The sequence below is a fragment of the Ursus maritimus genome, unplaced genomic scaffold (assembly GCF_017311325.1).
Source record: "Ursus maritimus isolate PB19 unplaced genomic scaffold, ASM1731132v1 scaffold_8, whole genome shotgun sequence".
NCBI lineage: Eukaryota > Metazoa > Chordata > Mammalia > Carnivora > Ursidae > Ursus > Ursus maritimus.
This window is the reverse complement of record NW_024426996.1, coordinates 26,358,479-26,382,028: the sequence shown is the minus strand read 5'-3', so window position 1 is coordinate 26,382,028 and position 23,550 is coordinate 26,358,479. Positions and strand designations below refer to the sequence as shown.

General features: G+C 36.7%; 1 protein-coding gene across 1 annotated transcript in view; it reads right to left on the bottom strand.

Annotated features, from left to right (window-relative positions):
• ADAMTS3 (ADAM metallopeptidase with thrombospondin type 1 motif 3) overlaps nt 1-23,550 on the bottom strand; it is a 248,822-nt gene that overhangs the window by 127,709 nt on the left and 97,563 nt on the right. Inside the window, exon 4 of the mRNA XM_008693199.2 lies at nt 8,069-8,225. Within this exon, the coding sequence (XP_008691421.1) occupies nt 8,069-8,225 (157 nt within the window). The remainder of the gene's footprint in view (nt 1-8,068; nt 8,226-23,550) is intronic.

Sequence of the window (23,550 nt, the reverse complement as noted above, 5' to 3'; positions counted from 1 at the left end):
ATTAATATTTTGTATACGTTTGAGATGACAGGGTGTTAGAAAATTGCTTCCATAAAGTTAAGAGAAAGAGTACTGATGAGTGATGGAGGGATGCCCATGGGAACTCGCATGATAGCAACCCTATAACAACCATGCAAATGCTTCTCCTGACTTTTCAAATGTTGGGTCATCACAGATAAGAGAAGGATGCTGCAGAAGACAAAATACAAAAAAAAAAATCTAGCCTGCTGTACTTAATTATACCTCCTTTAAATATAAATAGGGTGGTGCATATACCTTATCTAGCAGTGATTTCCCTAGGACTTCCCACTGGACTCAAAAGCCAAGCCCAGGATCACAGAATAGAGTAGGGCAATGCATCAAATTCCTATGTTGGCTTTATCTAAACGTGTCATCCAAAGCAGAGAATGGAGAAATTAAAACTCTGTCCTGCTATTCTAACTTCTTAGAACTACAATGCTGTCCAGTGGCATTTTATTAGTATGAGGATCGTGGCATAGGACATAAAGATCACTCAAAAATCTCACCAAAAGGGGCTTAGACCTTGCTCTTATCCCTTTAGTATATGCAGCAAGACCTGACAAAACATGAAAACATGACAACAGAACCTACCAAAGTGCTGAGACAGAGAACTGAGGTTAGAATGCAGATTGTTAATTCCACACAGGCCTTATTCTTCACACTTCAAGAATACACAGCAGTCTGGTAACGCACACTCAAGAGAAACAAAGTCTTCCACAGGAATTCACTAAAAAATTCTCACAATTAAAGGCTGTCTTTTGAACAAGAATATACACAAAGGCTTGGGATACTTGGCCTATTAATCCGAGTTCTGAAATAATGAACAAATATCTCAGCCTAAAAGCAAACATGTTAATGGGGCATATAAGTGGTTATAATAGTTGTGAAAGATAAACTAACAGGAGCCCTGGGTGGCTCAGTGAGTTAAGCGTCCAACTCTTGATTTTGGCTTAGGTCATGATCTCAGGGTCTTGAGACTGAGCCCCGCGTCAGGCTCTGCATTCAATGCGGAGTCTCCTTGCAATACTCTCCCTGTCCCTCTGCCCCTTCCCTGCTCTTTCTCTCTCTCTCTCAAATAAATAAATCTTAAATATATATATATATATACAAAAAACAAAACCAGTTTGAACTAAGGCCTCATTCAGACTTGTCAAATATTTTTTCCAGATATTCAGTAAGGTACTGAAAAGTAATGAAAGAATATGCTATATATAATTACTTATCTCCAGTCAACTTTATAGTCTCACTTAGGGAAATGGCTCTAATCATTCCTAAAATAAATCTTTCCACCTTATACAAAATCCCAAGTTCAAGAACTTCCATTAAGAATTTTTAAATTTAGATATTTAGATCAGATGGATTACAGCTGAAAATCAGAGTAAATTTTCTGGTAATCTAGAAAGAACAAAACCAAGGATTCAGTTCCCCTTGCAGAATCATGCATTAAAGGAGCATTTATTTTGGCCTCAGTGTAGCCCTAACATTTTAATTCACAGTTCCCATAATGTAATCACAAATGATTTTCAAATAGAAATATTATTTCTGTGCTATACTTATTTACCCCAATCATTCTATTTTTCTTCAACACATATCACTAACTTCTACTTCATCTACCTGAAACATGCCCTGCAGGGACAGGGATGAAAAGATTCCATAAAGAAAGAGAGGACTGAGAATGACACACCTGAATCCTCCACAGGGAAGTAAAGAACCCATGCACCAAAAAAAAAAAAAAAAAAAAAAAAAAAAAAAAAATTACTTACAAAATACCAAAGTGAAGTGAATAGCATTGATCCTCATAAAATAATTTTATATTTAAAGTTAATAGCTGATGGTCCAGTAGGAAAAAGAAAACAATGAAAGACATACATAAATAAAACCTACCTTATAGAGAATTGTCTTCTTTAAAAATATTAATCATGTTAGAAACAAATAATAAAACAAAAGATTACTAAACCTCCAGAAATATTTGATTCCTTACAATATGCCTCCCATTTACTAACATGAAAGTTTATAAATAAGTTGTACATGGAAAGAAATTAAGTACAGGCTTTAAAATGTGTTTAAGCAGGCATACTTGGCATGTGCAGGGTCAAAATGTACTTAATATTTTACTAAAGATAGAGTCTATCCCTCCTAAGTAAAAGCAGTTCATGTGACAAAAAACAAACACTAAAGTGTATTTTGATAATAGGATATATTTTATATTCAGAAAGAACGAGTACATTTTCAATACTAACAAAGCTTTTCTTGGTAATCTTTCATGAGTCAATAATTGATATAGTTACTTCTTTAAGATTTTATTTATCTATTTGAGAGAGAGAGAGAGAGAGCGCGCGCATAAGTGGGGGGGGAAGCAGACTCCCCACTGGGCAGGGAGCCCGACAGGGGGTTCGATCCCAGGACCCTGAGATCATGACCTGGGCCGAAGGCAGATGCTTAAGTGACTGAGCCACCCAGGTGCCCCGAAACAGTTACTTCTGAGTAGGCATCATTTAATTTATGAATCAATGTCCAGTTTATATTATCTGCATTAGCTTTATACCATAATATAAATTAACTGTTTTCAATTTTGTTTCAATCACCAAGATATATCTAAAAGCTTCAAATTCTCTTTGTCCTTTAATGTCACATCAATACCTAATAGTAATCCAGAAGCTCTGAATTCTCCATACAGTTGGTATCTTTCCATATTCAATTCTTTATTAGAAAAAAAAGAGTTACATTTGTAACAGTTTAATCCTGATCTATATAAATAAACGCCTTTCACGGTACCTATTCGTGAAGGAATAGAATAGGCCCCATAAGACATTTTAATACAAGGAAATAAAGTATTATCCTGTATCTTTCATATCTGAAAGATCTTCAACCATCACTCTGCTTCTTGATTATTTCATGTAACAATCCAATCTTTAATTCCCTTCTTTTTGCCAATAATTATTATAAATACCTGGATTATGAAATATGCAAAACCAACCTGAAAAGAATTACATAAATATAAGTAGCATTTCCATATGAATGGAAGGAGTAGCTTTGACAAATGGCTGACCCTAGATTATATTAAAAACTAAACTGTGCAGCTGAATAAAATTGAGTAAAATTTATCATTTAACATCTACCTAAAAGAATGGCTGCTATTTGACATATCTTAATAATTTAGTAATATTGTTTCACGCTTCGCTTAATAAGAAAAGATGCAAAAATTAATCTCTCATTTGATTTTTTTTCCTTTTTTTGTGGCTTGCAAAGCCCACCACTGTTTCTCTTTGATCGGAGCATAGGTCATGAGAACTTCCAAATACAATAGGTTACAGCACCTACTGACTTTTCTATAGATTCAAGGAAGGACTCTGCCTAGGAAGTCCCTAGAGTCACGAAAATAAGAAATAGTCTTCCCATTATTCTAGTGCTTGTTTCCTAGTTTCATTCCCTGGCAACCAGGAGCAAGTCCCAAATCATTTCTGACTTGTACATGTTTCCCACCTGGGACAAAGACACTCCTTCACGGCACCATGACAACCACACCAGCAACACAAGCGCTTGGGTTCGTGCAGGAAAATGAAAATCCTGAAAGGACGCTAGGAGATAAAGGCTTACTATTCCTTGTTTCCCACTGGTAGGAAGTAATTACAAAAATTACTTTAACACAAAGCTTCTGGTGAGTGAATAGTTTGTAATTTGATGGGAGAAGCTTAAGGGCCTAGGGATTAAATAAAAAATATGAAAAGCTGAATGATGTCATCCAAGCACAGCCTCCCCCTTCCCCCAGAAATAGACAGCCTAAAGCAAACTTCTTATGGGCGACAATGTAGACATTCTTCAGAGATGGTCAGGGGTATGTTTTGTTTTTCATCTGAGTTTAGACTCAGATGATTGATTTAACAGTGAAGGTGAACTTTATGACCCTTTATTGGTTGATTAACCACGTTGTTACCAAATGAAATTTCAAAAACCAGTAAAATATAAAATAATTTTGTCCAAACTGAATGTCCAGAAATGGATGTCATTTCTATCCTCCCAAAGCAGAAATTTAAAAAAAAAAAAGTGAAATTCAACTCTCCCCCCATGATGAAGTAGGTAAGTTTTTTTTTGACAAGTTTTTTATCATAAGCATGAACAGTTTATGTTTGTTGTTTAATGAAAGGGATGGTATTTCTTTGCCAGAAACTGGCAGTACTATGTGTTATAAACACCTGCCAATTCTACCCTGGAAGAGATTACTTATATTGCCAAATGTAAAACTGTTTTAGGTCTTAAAAGAGTAATTCTAAAGCAGAGTGCTGCGTCTGTGATTTTACAAGTTCAATATATTTTCAAATAGTTCTTCACATTTCAAAAAACAATACAACTTCCTTATGAAGAGCCGAGGAAAGAGAATCTGTGTAATATATGGAAATGGTTGCAGGTTTGTGTTACTGTTGAATCATAGCATATATTACCTCTACAGGTTCAAAGCTGTGAGTGACTTTTATTGGAAACCCAGATAAATATTTTAAGAGGATAAGGAATCAAAATAGATGTTTGCTTTTCATCAAGTGAAATAGCTTAGGGTTCTTGAGTATGGTAGAAGCATATTTTCTGTTCTATGTTTAGTTTCGTTTTTGTGTTTTGAGGACACAATGTCCTCCTCTCCTATTGTGATAGGTAGCAAATATTTTTCATGGGCTTCCAATTCTGTACGAGAAACACCTTCTGATTCTCATTGATATGAAGTTGGAAAAAAGACAGCAGAAGGCAAGCAGAGACATTCCATGCATCCAGGAGCCAATACCTGCCCCCTGACTCCAAGCTAACCTCTACACATCCCTACCCCAACATGTATATAAGGGCATTCATTCGTTGACTCTGACACATAATTATGCAAATATACTGTGCATTTTTTTATTCACTCAATTTCTAATGGATCTTTGAACTCAATATATCCAAAATTATACCCACTTGTCATCCTCCATCAAGCCTATTTCTGTTTCTCATTTTAAATACCTGAACTCTGGAGAGAGAATCCTCTAGTCTTTCAGATTAGACTCTGAGTCATCCTTGTTCACTCTCTCTCTCCACCCCCGATACATACTGCATCAAATAACCCCATCAGTTTTACTTCAGTCTCAATCCAATTTGGCTTCTTCTCTCTGTCTCACTTTCATCACTTAGTTTAGAACATAATTGGCTTTAATTTAGAATACTTGCTCCAAACTATGGAAATTAAATGAATGTCAGTTCTGAGTTGTTAAGCTGACAAAGCAACACCTGTGGCCAGGCAATTATGGAGACAACTAGCAAAATACGGCAGAATGTTTATTTATAGGGGCCCTAATGCCGAAACTCTGTTGGGTCAGAAGTGCTTTATTTATGATAACAACTCCTGATGACTTGCTGTCAGAGAAATTTATGAAGACTGTGGCCCTCAAATGCATTTCTAAGTACATCTTATGTATTTTAATCCTCTTCTAATAACTTATTGAAGAAAGACCACATGTGTCTCCTAAAACAATATCCAGAATTGATCCAGACAAAGCACTATTTTATATACTGCAGCTTTCATTTATAAATCAATATACCTTCTAAACCTAGAATCTCTTCAGTTCTACATTTTAGAATGATGGAATAAAGTATAAAAATATATTCTTAATTTCATTTGGAAAGCATGTAGTCCATGAAAAAGCCTGGCTCTCAGTTTTGTGACCAAGAAATTAAAAGAAGAATTTTAAAGTTATAGTATAGTACTTAAAGTTCTGAATCTGAATCTTTTTACTCTAAGAAGACATTTACATTTCTGAAATATATGGTTATAATTTAAGATTCTCAACAGGGAGTAAATTGATAATCACTGGCAACATAGTTCAATCAGAACTTTGTAAATAAGAAAATAAAAGTTATAAAGCTCATACTAAGGTTTATCATGGAACATTATGTGCTATATATTGGGTCAAGTTTTAAAGTAATTGCGAATTAAGAAAGGAACCCCCTCCTCCTTTGACCAATGATTGCTGAAAACGTTTCCAAAATGTGTTTTATGGCCTATTTCAATTATAAAGTAATCTTCTTTTCACAATTGAAAAATTAAAAAATAAAGTCTTCAAGTGTCTGCACTCTTAAAAACAACTCACTATAAAATCAGAATAAGTTGAGGCTGATGTTACTTGATATTTTAAATTATTTTCTAAATTAATGTCCAAAATTGCCTTATTTCATCTAGTTCTTTTAAATATATATGCTCTGACTACTAAATTATTTTCCCTAATCTAGTATCTAGAAATACAATAGTATTAAACATAGTATTTCTCACAATTTTCTTATTTCAATTGAAAAAAAAAATCTTTTCTCCTGCTCTGTAAATATCAGGCTACTAAAAAGTACCAAGACTGATATTTATAGAAATGGATCCCCTCAGGGACTGAAATGGAGCAACAAAGTACAGGCTGGTGAGCCTCTAGATAGGTATGATGGAAGGGGCAATTGGGAGGAAAGTCAACATGACTTACTTATTAAGGACTTTCCAGTCCTCTACTACAATTCTATAACATGTGGGCTACACTTTGCTAAAAGATATTTAACCACTGCCTCACAAAAGATATTAGATATTATTAACAACTAAACTATAGAAAAAGCACTGTATCCTACCATGTATCCTTTGACATAACCCGTCTTCTGATTTAGAATGACATTTTTAAAACACGAAAATATAAATGAGAACTAATAGGAATGTATTCACAACATGAAGGTAAGCAATGCCTGACTGTTCAACTTTAATTAAAACTCCTAACATGTAAATCTTTGCACAAAATAATTAACATTAATAATTAATAGCAGTAACAACAGCTAGCACTGATTAACCGTTTATTATTGTTGAAGGCTACATTCAACTATATATTTCTAAGACATTATGATTGTGCAATGTATTTTAATTCTTTATACACAGATAAACTGAGGCTCAGAAAGGTTAACTATTAATTGAAGGTAACAGAACAACTTGATGTTTCAGAGCTATTACTCGCATCTGTCTAAATGCACAGTGTACTCTCTTCTGATTACACCACAGTGACCCTCTAGGATAGGCACACATTTCATAGTAATGCATCTATTAATTCAGTGCTGTTGCTTCAAATCAGAAATTTCTCAAAAACTCTTCAGACTGAGTTAATTTTAAATTTATTTTAAATTGTACTATTCCATTAGTACTGCATATTAAGGGAAACGTGATATCTGAAAATCAAACTAGGTAACAACTCTCAGGAGGCAAGATATCATGAATCGAGCATCTAGATTGTTAAATTAAGAAGGTTATTTCTATTCCTGACATTTCCTTGGGGGAAATCTCTACTATCTCTAATTCAGATAGTTGGCCTGACAAAAGTAAATATAGACTTTTTGAAATTTGGTTAAAAAAACAGATTCTCAAATTTCCTTTCTTTTCCATAAAGGGAACTTCTATACTCAACTTAAAAAAACATCTCTTTAATAACAAATTACTTTAAGATTTCATTAAAACAAACAAAATTAGAAAAGCTTCACATGCCATAATTTAATTGACTTTAGTGGTCCAGCCTATTTTGAAAAGAAATTTGGCTCATTCTCTCCCCCATATTGGAAAAAGGTTTGCAAAATAGACCTTAAAGTCAAATAGCATTCTTATTTTCAAATGTGTCTATCACATTATCTCTTTGCCATGTCAATATATCTCATTTTAAAAGTTTGAAAATAGTATTAATAACTCATAATTTAGATACTTCTAGAAAGCAAAAATATTTTCAAGTTTTAGCAGAAGCAAGAGAAAAGATAACTTTAATGTGAAACTTAAATAGAAATCATAAATAGCAAACATATTGGGAACACAATAATGCCCTGGAATAAAATAATACCAATAACATTATATTACACTATGGGTTTTAAAAAGGCGCACCATATTTGATGATTTATAAACTTCTTTCACAGCCTCCACATTATGCAAGAGCAAATGACTATCACACTCTCTTAACTGACTGGGAGAGCTGTTTTCATCATATCTTAAAATCATAGTTAATGTTTAAGCCTTGTGAAAGATGCCTACCTCTGTATTGGCAGTCGTGGGACATGTTCACGGGAGCCCGTTCTATTGCTGATCTCTTGTAGACAACATGAATCCTTCCATTTTTTTCCTCCATCTGCTTACCTCTTTCCAAAGGTTCAATGAAATACTCATCATCATCACTTTTTATCATTCCAGCCTAGAGAAAGCATAAAATGTGTTAATTAAAAAAAAAAAAAGAAATATCTGTCATCTTTAGCTCACAAGTACTTTTTAGATGGCAAGAATATAATTTGAGAAAACTCATGCTTTTTCTTTCCACTTTTGGCTACAAATTTAATGTGTTTAAGTAATTCATATAAGATAGAAATTCTTAAATGGTAGGAATAAAATAATTCACATAAGGTATAATAAAAACTTTACATAGGGTAAGAATAAGAAAATTACACAATGTATACATTTCATTAGACTGCAAAGAAGTGCAGTTATATACTCTACTTGGTATTTTATCTCTAAAAGGAATCTTATAGGGGAAATAAACTCAAGAAACATCTCCAATATCCCATAATCATCCATTGTGGAGCAGCTGTCCACACATGGTTAGTATTAGTATTTTTTTTAACTCATTTACATTTTCCTCCATACCACTATGGTATGAGAAGAATGAGCTCCTTTAAATAGCCTCTTTAAGCTTCAGTGGAAACCCTGCATTTCCAATATTTATTAAGTTGAAGAACTAACTCATATTTTTCCTATCTTAATCTAACACTTGATAATTTTATACATATTTTTCCCTCCTCAAGCCTTATCTTTCCCCACTAAAAAAGTTATGGTTGTATTCATTGCCTTCTACCACACTAAAATTTAGTCTTTTTCTAAGCTGTTTCATCTTTTATTTAGAAAATACCAGGACTATATTCAGTGCTATAGCTGAATAGAAATGATGATTTTGTCTGAAATTAGCTCTTCATTAGGTATCAAGTTTACATTATAATCATATAGTTACAGCTCATATTCCTACTTTAAAGGCCATACATTAATATGTAATATTAATTTAAATTTCAGTACTTTTTTTTAATTTGAAAATAAATTTGAAGAAATAATGTGTTAGTGTGGGAATTGTAATTATTTTGGAAATACACATCGGATCTAGAAGTAAGTCATATTTTGCTTCTGAGGCCCTTGCTTATTCTATATTTTCAAACATGAGATCACTGGTCTCGTGAAACACAGGCTGGGCCTTGGGGATGCTCATCCGTTCTAGCTGTTGATCTAATGGTTCCACCACTCTCTGCTGAGCAACACAGAAATGAAAGGTAGGTAGGTAGGTACACCTTCCCAAATGGCATTTGTTTGCAGCAAATATGCCTGACTGTAGCTTTTTCTATTGCATTCAAATCTCTTCCCTGGTTTCCATTCTGACTTCTTCCACCTGGCATGCTCTACGCCCTCCTTCCCCTGTGTAAGCTTCATGGGGAGGTCTTAGAATCTAGGGTGTCCCCACATGCATTTCTACACTCCCCCTGATGCTGTGCACAAACAGCCCTTGACTTTATGTGACCATGTCTCGCAGGAAAACATCACCACAGCTCCTTCACCATGCTTAGTCCTTACCCTCTTGAAGAAACTTGTAGCCTTCACTAAAAAGAACACTGAGCTAATGGGCATTGGATATTCATGCTGACCTTCAGGACCTAACTCCCGTATCTGGAATTGTTTTCTCATCTGGTCAATCACTCTTTCTCTACTCTTGTACTGTGAAATGCAGTGTTTTTTACAAAGGGCCTGATTAATCTTTACCCTTCAGAGTTGTTTCTACTGTCAATGGATCTCCTCTACAAATATAATTTCCAACATTTTTCTCATGCTTTCCAGTTGTTATTTTAATCTCTTTAGCATTGGTATCCTATTCTTATATCTCTTTCTACCAGTAATTTTAACATCATTGTTTTTGCCCTTCTCAGACATATATGGTTTAATAACGTTCATAAAACACATCCAAACTAAGCACGAACACAGTACCATGTCCAAGGTTTAAATGTCCAGGCTCATCACTAATGCCATCCATTGGTGGTAGGCAGTGTTAAAATATTAGCTGGCTTTATTTTGAAAACACTGGTCTGTTGATATACATCTAAGTTTATAAATTTAGGTTTATCAGCATGGGTCTTCTGTATTCATCGTTATTCTAGTTTTTCTTCACACCAAATTCATCCAGTCACCGTGTTCTATAAAGCTTCTTACTTTCTTATCCCGTCCTTCTATTTCCACCACCACTTCCTTAGTTACAGACCTCATCATTGCTCATCCGGATTACAGAAACTGCCTCCTATCTTGAGACTTCCCATAAATCATAATGTTTCTCCCAGATGAGTGCCTAACTGTAGATGGAAATAGTGGTCAATGAAGCAACTCTGAGCACTGGGCAATAGCTAGTGGGGCCACTTGAAAGTGATGGGAAAGCAGTGAGGATTAACTCACATGCCTTTAAAAAACATTTCTACATACCTCCTATTGCAAACATTCAAATCCCAGGCCCCATGATATTACTTCCCCACTAAGCCAGATTCCATTTCCTGGCTCTCTTTTTGCAGTTGGCTGTGAACCATGTTACTCTATCCTACCCAGGGAAGTAAGTGGTAGTGGTGAATACCAAGAATAGGGCTAGCTCATAAAAACCTCCTATGTGGGCTTCCTTACGCTGTTTCCATTATGACTGGGCAAACACAGGTAACACAAAAATTTAACACAGCTAAACCTCTCCCTTAGAAGGCAATGAAAATTTAAGCCAAGTTGAGGTGATATCAATAGCAAGGCAATGCTGGGTCACATGACCCCCGATAACTCCATGGTCAAAAAAAATCTGAGAGCCCACCCCTTTTATTCATTAATTTAAGCAAAGTTTAATAGTACTTTATCTAAAGCACCATACTAGACACGACAGTAAGTAGAAGTTTCTCAAAGATATGGTCTGTTTGCTCTCTAGTTTTGGGCAATCTAGTCAAATAAACAAAATATATGCCTACAGGTATTCAGTGAGGTATGTTACGGACCGTCCAAAAAGTAAGTGATATCGCCCTTGAGACTCAAATCAAGTGAGATTTTTTTCCCTCACAACCTTACTACACACACAGCAAATTGTCAGTAGGAGCTGTTGATTGTATATACAAAATGACCTAAAATCTATTTCAGCTGAAATCTCTCTAGTCCCCATGGGGACTTCGCTTTGGCCACTGCTATTGTTCACACTGCCTCACATTCTCATATAGCACGGCAGCCAAAATGGCTCTTGCAAGCTATCACATTATTTTAGACAAATGAGAATGTGGTAACAAATGGGCGGGATGTGTAATGGCTCAACACATCCAGTGCTTCGTTCTCGCTCACACAAAAGCTCCAGATAGTTCTAGGTCAGCCGAGAGGGGGTTCTGATCCACACAGTCATGCAGGCATCCACCCTGACACTGGCTCTACCATTTCAAGAGGGGCTCCTAAGTTTGCCCAGTCAGAGGGCAAACAGCATAAGGAAGCTCACACAGGAGGTTTTTATGAGCTAGTCCTAGTCGTGGGGCTATTCACCACGACTTACCATGTAGCTATTTACCACTACCGTTTACTTCCATGCGTAAGATATAGTCACATGGCTCAAAGCCCACTGCAAAGAGAACCAGGAAATGGAATCTGGCTGTGTGCCTGGGGAGCAAAGACAAGTGGATTTTAATGAACAGATGGCAGTCTCAACTTCAAATAAGATCATGTCACGCCTTTGCTGAAAACACTTCAATTGCTTCCCATTGCACTTAAAACCACACTCCTCATCATGGCCGTCAGCGCCTGCATCACCTGGCCCTGCCCATCAGCCTCAGGCGGTGCCGCTCTCACCTGGCTGACTATGTGCCACCCTCGGGGCTTTGCTCAGTTCATTTCTCCTTTGATATTTCCAAGCTCCTTATTGCCTCAGACCTTTGAAAACAGTGTTGGTTCTACTTAGAAGGCTCCTCTCCCAACATACCACACTTTCTTTAGCAGGTTATTTTTCATTCTCTGTGTCTCAGCTTAAATGTGAATTCCTTAGAAATGACTTCCTTTCCTCTCCCTACATTAGGTTCCCCCGTCTAAATTAGGACCCATCTTAGCCCATCATTCTGACTCAGAGCCGTGTGCTCTTTGCTCTCATGACCTTAACACAAATTTCAGGTTGTTTCACCTAAATGTTAAATGTATCATCCTGCATCTCCCCAAGAGCATCGTCAGCTCCTGAGGCAGACTCTCTTCACTCATCTTGGCCTCCATAAGCCCCAGAACCACTGTTAGCACAAAATATGTCTTCAACACATTTTTTATGAAAAACTACAGGAATGAATGGTGTAAGTGAGGGGATAACAACTTTTCAGACTTGTAGTGGTCTTCAAAAGTTGGGAGGACTGCCATGCCAGTGGTGCGAGAGAAGGCACTAGAAGTGAGACTTTCAGGCTTGAGCAAGGTTCTAAAGTGGAAAAGCCCAATACATGCTTGAGGGCAGTGAGTAACCCTCTCATTCAGAGTCGAGTCTGTGCAGGGCAGTTCCGGAAAATGAAGCAACGGAAGACTCTTGTCCCTCGAGTCTGAAGTCTAACATACAGAATGAGAACCATCACAACAATCGTGGATCAGCAGATGAGAACAAAGCAGTTTGGGAAGATTGATCTGACCTGCCAGAGGGAAGAAAAGACTAGAAAGCAAGCAACATGATGTTAAATCAAAGCCCAGGAGGTAGAAGTGGCAATGGGAGGAGAAAAGGGCAAAGAGGAGGGAAAAGGAATGAAGAGTAATTACCGGAAAAAATAAATACTTGGTGCCTTTAAAAACCTACATTCCTTCTGCTTTTACAGACTCTTCTTCTCACTCAGATGAATAACCAAAGTTCTTATGAGGCCCGCTGGGCTGCCCCTGCTCTTGGCACCGCCAACCTCTTGGGCCTGTGTCCTTACTCACTGTTGCTGGCTCCACTCCAGCCACGAGGGACTCCTTGCTGATTCCTTTTGGTTTTGCTTTTTTCAACAAGGCCTTGCCTAGATGATAGTCACCCTTTCAGAACATAAGCTTCAGCAAGCTTTGGACTTTGTCCCATTCACTGCTGCATCCCAGGGCCCAGAACAGTGCCCGGGCCAAAGGAGGTGTCTAATATTTGATGGAGAAGAAATCAATGTAAGCAATAGGCAAGTGAAAATAAAACACCTTAGAAGGAAGTTAAAAAGGAATGGCAAGAAGGGATGGGAGGAACACCGAGAAGAGTGTCATGGCATCTCAGCAGGACAGAGTTTTATCAAAATAAAAATAACAGCAGTAAAGAAGACACAAAGAATGAGGGCTGTGGGAAGGAAGTCAAACAAAAGTATCTAATTAGAGTGGCAGGGAATGAAGAGATATTACACAGAGTTATGGAAGAGGAAGTGGTCAAACCATATATATTTCAGATCCCAGTCAGAGCTATTATGGGTAGATTTTTCTGCTGCTCTTCCCACCACACTATATTGATTTCTCTCACTTAGTAGCTACCAAATATAGGGTGACTATTCAAAAAGTACTCATGTTTTTAGACTAGACTACCCCAAGCATAAAATCATCAGTACTAACAGTTAAGTACTAAAGATTCTTTCAACCACCGAGATACTCATTTAGGGAGTCATGCATTAGCGGACATTGTTGGAAGCTCAAAGACCATGCACTGTCACACCCCAATATAAAATAGCACACTCCTGCTCTCAGATCCCCAGTTTTATTTCACAATAGAATATAATAGAGTGACTTAGAGGAATAAAGCCCAATGTATAAAACGAAAAGTCTCCGACTGTGGCATTCCAAGTACTGGGGTTATGCATCATGCTGCCAGGTATGTACAGCTTTGAAATTGTAACTTCGGAATTTTTAGAAATGTCACACCTAAGAAGACATATGGTCCTAGAAGATTCTGTTAAACAGATGCAATCGATTTTAACCCATTTTCAATGTTACTTAAATGATGTATGATATTAAGGTAATATTTTGTGAATTTCCCTTTGTGACACAAAGCCCTCTACATTTACCATTCTCTAATCCCATGTAACAATTCAGGAAATATTTATTGTATTTCTCAAACTATTTCTCCAAATTTAACACAGATGAAGTTTTAAAATATTTATAATGTTTAGGACAGCATTAAGCACATTATATTAAACACATTTTATTGTTTTAATTAAGTCTTCACACGGGCCCTTTGACAGCATTTTGGAGGGGATATTTATAAAACAATGATCTATGCTAAAAATCCAGCTGCATAATTCCCCTCTCATCTGGTCAACTCTTCCAGCTACATCACTCAGCAAACACTGCCAAGAATCCAGAATTAAGCCAAATAGCCTCTGAGGATGGAAACAGCTATCACAAAGGCCACACTCCTTACTCACTAGGAGGGGTCCTCACAGCTTTATTTGACACCCAATTCTAATAAACCAGGTTAGATGGTTTCCTAATTCTCATCAGAGTATAAATGGCAAACAAGAGTAAGGGCTGTGGGATACAGGGACTTTCAGATGAGATAATGTCTATGAATGACCTTTGCAAACTATAAAGCCCAACAAAAAAGGTAAATCTCAAGTCTCTATATGTCCATAACAATAAACATCAGTCACTAAGAAAAGACTAAATTGCGTTAACTTGGTTTAAGACAAAAATCGGTATAAAAGATATTTTAAAGAGTTCCAACAAGAATTACTAAGATTTCTTAAAAACTCTGTGCCAGATAATCTAAAAAAAGTATACTATGGAAACATTCCATTTTTAATTGTGACACCTAAATACTGTTTTACTGCAGTGATTCTTGAATCTATTAAGGAAAGAGAGTAGGTAGATTTTTGCGGATGCCAGGAAACATGTGCCAAATAATATAATACATTATTGAAGCCGAAGTCGACTAGATATTCATTATTTTGTGCTAAATTGGTTACCATATTATACTAGGCCATAGCATAGAAAAGCAATAATACATTTCATATGCCTATTTTTGGGGTTTTTTTTTTTGCTTTTTTAAATGTCTATTAAGTTTTAAACTAGTTTAATTAAACTTAGTTTAGTTTTTGTTTTTTGTTTTTTGTTTTTTTTAAAGATTTTATTTATTTATTCGACAGAGATAGAGACAGCCAGCGAGAGAGGGAACACAAGCAGGGGGAGTGGGAGAGGAAGAAGCAGGCTCATAGCGGAGGAGCCTGATGTGGGGCTCGATCCCATAACGCCGGGATCACGCCCTGAGCCGAAGGCAGACGCTTAACCGCTGTACCACCCAGGCGCCCCTAAACTTAGTTTTTTTTTTAATGTCTAGAAGAGGCACTGAGAAAATTTTATATTAATGTCATGTATGTATGTGAGAGAGAATAATTGTAAATATAATATTCAAGAAAGACTATCATTATATCTTAGTGGTACAATAGCTCCATCTTAATTCACTAAGTTTCTCTGAAAACACATTTTGAAACTTGACACTTTACTATGCTGCTTCCTCTAACATTTATTCTATCAGTGTACCCACAGACACATTGCATGGTCCCATTTTATCATCAGAATGGACAGATGTTATTATGATTTCCAAATCTTTTGTGAGTTATAAGGAGTATTTCAATGATATCCCCAAAATTTCTACAGAGGAGACATTGAGGAAGACAAAATAGTTGATAAAGGCAAGAAAATAGTGAGTAGAACTGATTCAAAGCTGGGGCGCCTGGGTGGCTCCGTGGTTAAGCATCTGCCTTCAGCTCAGGGCGTGATCTCAGCGTTCTGGGATCGAAACCCACATCAGGTTCCTCCGCTGGAAGCCTGCTTCTTCCTCTTCCACTCCCCCTGCTTGTGTTCCCTCTCTCGCTGGCTGTCTCTCTCTCTGTCAAATAAATAAATAAAATCTTAAAAAAAAAAAAAGAACTGATTCAAAGCTGCATTTGGTAAGCAAAGACAGCATTTCTTTTTTACATTAAAGAAACTTAATTATTTGGGATGTATTTGGAGAGAGTTTATGAAAATGAAGAAGTAGCTAAAATATTACCCAAGTGATGCCACTGATTTCCATAAAGCTTTCCCTTACTCCAAAATTCCAGCATTTTATCTTTATGTCTATGGTATTTACCATTGTCAGTCTTTTATTTTAATTATTTATGTTAACTGTACAAGTCTCTGGAGATTAAGAGATGTTGAGTAAGGTGTCAGCTGAACTGAAATATAAATCTGATTAAATTCCAGATTTATGTTTGGGTTCGGCTGGCATTTCATTCAACAATGATCCTCCTGGATGACTTCTGAATCTCAACAGCATCTAACATAATCCCTTGCACACTGATAACACTAAATGTATATTTGCAGACTCTGCTCTATGAAGGGGGTGAATAGGCTCTCCTATTCAGGCAGGTATTATGATTAGAGGCCTAAATTAAAAAAGAGGAGAGAAAGAGAGATTGCAACCATCTTGATTCAATTAATTAATACTGATTCAATTAATTGCTAAAGCAAATGGACCTAACCTTAACCAGCAACACTAGACATAATCACTTCAGTTCTAATCTCCAACCCTCAGTTGCCTGATTATTAAAATCTAGGTTGTAAGATCGGTAGGAGAAGAAAGGGATAAAGAAAGGGGGGTAATCAGAAGGGGGAATGAAGCATGAGAGACTATGGACTCTGAGAAACAAACTGAGGGCTGCAGAGGCGAGGGGGGTGGGGGAATGGGATAGGCTGGTGATGGGTAGTAAGGAGGGCACGTATTACATGGTGCACTGGGTGTTATACGCAACTAACGAATCATCGAACTTTACATCAGAAACCAGGGATGTACTGTATGGTGACTAACATAATATAATAAAAAAATATTATTATAATAAAAAAAAAAGAACAGAGTAAAATCTAGGTTGTAAGAAATAAAATTCTAGGAAGATTTCCTAAAGACTAAAGGATTTTCTACACATTCAGTTTAATTCCTCTTATTTACTCTAATCTCCACTACCAGCCCCTGCCTCAGTTAAGCCAGGCTATGGTTATTTGGGCCCCTAAATAAAACTGTTTTCATTTAACTACGCAAAGTGTTAAAGCATCAACCTATTATGGAGATTATACAAAAAAAGCCCTAAGAGGCCCATTATTGTAATAACAGCATGTTTGTTGTTGAGGACCTCTCTCAATAACATACATTGTTTGCTATGTGAGAATCCAGGAAGAAAAATCTCTCAGATTTTAGTAATAGGAACAATTTTGCTTCTTCTGAAAAAACTGATTTATTTCTATTTCATAAGCATTGTAATTATGTAACTAACAGTATCTGTAAGAAAATTCAAAGTCAAATTTCTCCTCTAACTTTAAGACAATCTTGCGCCATGAATCCTTGGATACCAACCTTTTTTGGACATCCATTTCCCTTCTCTTATTTTCCCTTCTTGCTGACTTACTCTATTTTCAATACCTTATTGTGTGAATACATATAAACTGCCACATATCTTTTCATATTGAAGGAGGTAGGTACTTATTGAATAAAACTACATGCCTTATATACTCAAGCTAAAACTAAGACAACATTATGGTTTAATCTGAAACAAGAAAGCATAGTGTTCTGGAAATATATAAATTATAGGATTAAATATATTAACAATGGTTATTCAATATCTCACAAATATGCTGGTATGATGTACTTCAACAATCATGATAAATTGATGCTAAATATTCATAAATGTAAAATATCCAAAAATGTTAAGTCACAGAATTTTCTTCGTGGAAGAACACTGAAAAACCCAAATTATGCAACACTCTTCAGTATCCTTCACGGTTTGAAAGGCCGTGTAGTGATTGAACAACTTAAAAAGAAAGCAGGTGTACTGTGGCTCATCCATCACTACTGTGCTACTGTGCTTGTACAATTATAGAGGGAAAGATGGGGTACAAAAGGGAAGAGGGAGAAGAATGTGAAGGGGACTAAATTTCAAGATGGACAGGAGGAAAATTTCCCCTGATCCTCATTTTCAGAAAGTCTTAAAAATCTCTAGTAAAATGATTTTCATAAGTGTTTGACATTTCTGGACTTGATCAAATTTATCATGATCGTTGAGGTACCTCATACCAGCAAATTTATGAAATATTAAATAACACTAACCATTGTTAATATATTTAATCCTACAATCTATACATTTCTAGAAGACTATACTTTCTGACTAAATGCTCAGGATTTCCTTTATGATCTTACCATGAACCCATTAACGTACCTAACTACTAGGCTTAAAGATAAGATGAACCTACCCATCTTAGCATAAAAAGGAAACTAGCTTGGCTGAAAGATTTGGGTTCTGGACTTAGCTTTGCTATTAACTCGTGTGACTTTCAAAAAGTCACTTAAACTCTTTGGACCTCAGTCTCATGATCTGAAGAATTGCAAGAGTTTTAAGTAATCTCTAAAGTGATCTCCAATTAAATGATCTTCCAATTTTAGATCTCCCAGGAAAGATAGGAATTTGAAAGGCTGTTCCCTGCCAACATCCAAGACCCGTTTATTCCTATGATAAATAACTTGAAATATGACTATAAGACTAATGTAAAGTAGGTCGCAAACTTTACTGTGCCAAAGAAATTGGGTCCCAATCTCAGAGACTTTCCATGTTCCAACCCAGAGAGTCTGATTCAAAAGGACTGGGATGGAGATCAGAAATCTGCAATTTTAACAAGCACTTCAGATCCTGCAAATGGTAGTAGTCTGGAAATTATAGTTTGAGAAAAACTGCTTAACAAATAATGTGCCAATCAAAATGAATTTCTGGATATTTATTCCCTTACTCTAAAACAAACTGTAAGAAGATGGCTATTTAAAGGGAACTTGAGTAAATGGAATCTATGAATTGAACTCTGTATAATTAAAATACATAACAGTCATCTACTGAAGATAAAATAAAATATGTATACATTTCTTGGGTGTTTAAGAGTTTGTAGAAAGAGTCAGGGTGTCTTTAACAGTAATAAGAAACAAACAAAAAAAGATATAAGAGACAAATTAAAAATCATATTCTTTCATTTAGTAGAAAATAAATATCTACTAACAGTAGTCATAGGAGAGAAAAACCTTTATAAATTCAACAATTAAAAAATAGTTCAAGGGGAATGTAAAATCCAAAAGAACCTAACTTTTTGATCTTAGAAATTATTCAAAATAGCATTATAATCCATACTAAAATACATAATCATTCCAAACCTTCTTGAGTCACAGATATTAATTATTAAACCTAGGATTGTGCATATTACATTTGAGGACACAAACTGAAGAGATATTTACTGTTCCTGAAAAGAATGTAGGTCACAATTAACATTGATAGTGTTAAAATGTAGTAATGACAGGTATAATTTAAAGTATAGAAATTTTCCTTGTAAACAGGAGTTCAATCCAGATCAGTTCAACTATTCCTTTAGCACTTGCTCTTTTTCTGCCATTGGGTGGATACTGGCAAGCCCATATCACGGTCAATGATTCCTAGGGCAGTGTTTCTCAAACTCTAAAGTGTAAATGAATCACCCGGAGATCTTGTCAATGCAGAGTCTGATTCAGTGCTCTCAATATTTCTAATAAACTCCCAGGTGATGTTCATGCTTCTGGTCCCTGTACGACACTGAGTAACAAGGTCATGGGACATTTCAACCTCATTGAGTTAAACAGAAGAAATCCCATGTATTAGATATAGGTCAACGTGGCAGATTTTATTTGCCAAAGATGGCCTACCACACAATCTTCCATCCCATGTTGATTTTGTCAGTATGACCTTGACACTTCTGTCAAGAGGTAGAATTTAACTGCTCTCCCTTGAATCCAGGCCAAATTTTATGACTCACTTTTATATTTATCAAAATAATGTGACAGAAGTGTCATTCCGTGATTTCTAAGCCTAGCCAGGGAGAAGCCTTGCAACCTCTGCCTCAGTCCTAAGGAACACCCTCTCTCCACATGCCCCCTCTCAGATCCAGCTGCCACACTGAGAAGCCCAACCCATACGAAGAGGCCATGCGCAGGCACTCTGGAAACAGTCGAAGCCTTCGAATCACTCAGCCCAGCCACCAGACATGCAAATGAAGAGCCCAGCTCCATAGAGTCTCAACACTCAGCCATTCAACACCCCTGTGTTTTGAACATTTCCAGATGAGGACCCAGACATTCTGGAGCAAAGACAAATCATCTGCACTTGTCCTCTCTGAATTCCTGACACACAAAATCCATGAACATAATAAAGTAGCTGTTATTTGACACCCTAAATTTGGGTGGTTTGGTACCCAACAATGGAAAGCTGAAAGAATGGAGTTAGAATTAAGATAGAAGAAGAACACCTACTGAATAAAAGCAAATACTTGATCCTTACACAGTATTTTGAAGCGTTTAAGACAAGGTTGTATAGTGAAGACAGGGAAGGTCTGAGGATAGAGACAAAGCTTCCAAAACTGTTACAAGAACCCAAGGGAAAAGTCTGGCTGGAATAGAAGGTAAGTCCTGAGAAGAGGCAAGAGATTATAACAGAAACTGTGTGGGTACAATAGCAAAGGAAACTGGAAGGCATCAGCAACAAATAAATAGCAACCAACTAGAAACCCGAGAACATATATAGGAATTTAAAAATGGAACATGGACTGTTAAGACTTTAGGGTGGTTTCTGGTAACATCAATGAAAACTCTTTCATCAGACTAACTAGAATACCCATAAAGCAAAACAAAAATCAAACTAAAACAAACAAAGGAAAAATTATAAGGAGAGAAACAGAAGTGATGCAAATAGACAGAACACCCAGTGGGCTTAAATAAGAATAGAAAGAGAGAACTATGGTGCAATGCTACAATGACTCATGGAAGCCTGTGATACTTCCTCTGAACAAAAATTTTTGAGTCCCTACTGTGGGTTATTCATTGTTCCAGGAACTGGGGATACAGTGAGGAATATGACAAAGTCACCACCCCGCAAAGCTTAAAATACTAGTGAAAATAATAGACAAGTAAGTAAGTGATGTATTTTGATGTAGTGGAAAAGTATTATGAAGAAAATAAAGCAAGATAAAGGAATAGAGATATCCAAGGGGAGAGCAATGGGAAAGATCTAGAAGATGTGCATATGCTGAATACAAACAAAAAAGAGTCTCTGAAGAGCAAGTAGTAATGAGAGAAAAAGCCAAGAGTCATTATGGGTAAAGTAACCAACAGATGAGAAGAAAGCCCAGGATAGCTTCCTAATCAACCACAATCCACTCAGTGTTGGGTTGGAAAGTTGGGAGTCGTTCTTGATCCTTCTGTAGCAGAGGCTGCTGGTACTCACCAGTACTTGTGTCTTCCTCATCTTTCTAGACATACAGGAGAACTATATTTCCCAGTCTTCTCTGCAATTAGGTATGTCCAAACACCAGCCAATGCAATGTGGGTGAAAATGACATATGCCACTTCTTAGCCTGGCCTGTAATAACCTGCCCCTCCCCCGCCCCAGTATCCTCCATATCACAGGATGGGAGAAGAGAAAGGTTAGGTATTTGTCTCGATTTTCCTTTGCTGTCACACCACAGATCTGACAGTGGTATGCCTCAGGTATCCTTTACCATGGACCCAATTTTAATACCATGTCCCTACCTTATCCCTTGTGGCCTTGGGACAATAACAACATCCACCTCTTGATAGGCTCTGGGTGCCTCATCATCCCACGTTGGTTCCCTTATCCCTGCCCCCATCTCTTTAAAGAGTCCCTTCATGAAACTCTTCTCAGTTAAACCTCTTATAGAATGGCACTGCTCCCTACCAGGACCCTGACAGATATTCTACTCTACTTCCTTGAAAATTTAAATAAAGAATATTACACTTAGGTATTAAAGAGAATTAGTAAAAATGATAGAACTTTAAACTGAGGAGTGATCTTGGAAATCACCTTGAGTCCTTCCACTTTATTTCATACCAATGGGACCAACAATCAATAATGGAATTTCCCTTTTACATTGTCTAGTCGTTCTACTTAGCTTACACCAAAAGAACATAAATGCCCAGCTTTTCATATTTTTCAGCACAGTTATTTAGGATATTTATAATATTTTCAGGAAAAAAAATAAGATCCAATTCTTAAAATTAACACTCAGAAACTAGCTCTCCTTTGGAACAGCAGCCACCTCAGCTGGAACGAAAGAACGTACATTTCTCAGTTCTCATTCTTTCAATGAAACCCGACTCTGTTTATAGAGCTGCCAAATGGCTGAAACAGCCCAAAACAGTTTACAGTATTGAAATATACTGACTTTTTTCCCTGATGATCTTCTTATGATGGAAAAAACAAGCTTTAACCACAGCTGACCCTGATCATTAATGTCAGTTCCTGATCAAAAGCCACACCCTGCCTGCAAGTCACATTAAAATGCTAAAGCATCTCTCCAGCTAGTTTAGTGGGAGGCTATGTCCACTATCAAGCTCTGCGGATAAAGACTTTCCCCAGTTCCCTCCTTCCCTTTCTAAATTTACACTTGCTCTGCAGCTCTCACCTCACATCTTGAGTTTCTTCTGGTATTCTTGCCCGGAGAAGCGGCATTAGCTAATACGTACCATCTCAGGAAAAGGCAAAGGCTTATCTGTCAAAGAAGCTACAACTTGCTTCAAACTAGGCCTTGACCCTGACACATTCAGTAGGAGGCTAACGCATCTGTTTTTTTGAATAGCCACACTTGTTCATCTAACGTCTGTCAGGCACACAGTGCAGTGATTCACACAATTTTATTTAATCCTCCTGAATCTTTCTTTGCACACCTGTGCTATATGAAAAGTGTGACATCACACAAACATGGTATCATTCTATAACAACATTTACTCAAGTTATGTGCTGGCATTAAAATATGTCTCTCAATGTCACAAACTTTGCTAAGTAGTATGCTTACGCATCAATGATTTTCCAAGCATTTATAGTTTTTATTTCTTACAAAATCTCTAAAGAATAAAAGCTGCACTTTCCATTATGTATGCCGGCTGATTCATGCTTTTTATTCTTTTTAAATTGTAAATGTAAATCACAGAGATATGAGTAGGGATTAGAAAAAAAAATGTTTTCAACAACAAAGCATGGTTTTTATAGAATGGCTGGCCTCTCTTGCTCCCTATTACTATTCCGCACATCAATCAACTAGACTAATAAGGAAGGTGAAATCCTAGTGAAAGCGTAACTGGTCGTAGCTGGTCATTCATACTAACTATCAAATACAGACGACAAGCCCCTGCTTTCAAACCCGTGCACATCCTGTTCTTTAAATGGCCGCTTAAGGAAAGAGTAAAGAGACCGGTGCTGGTCTGCATCCTGAGATTCATATGCTACAGACAAATGGAGCCTCATTTCCACTTAACATGTATGGAGTACCCCAAGAGAAGTCAGTTATGTACCTAAGTGATTGAGGTCCACATATATGGTACTATAACAGTTATAACAGCATCAATTTAAACTTCTATAGCCCATTCCACATTTATTTGTTCTCTCAATCTTTAAAACCTTCTTGTGCTATTT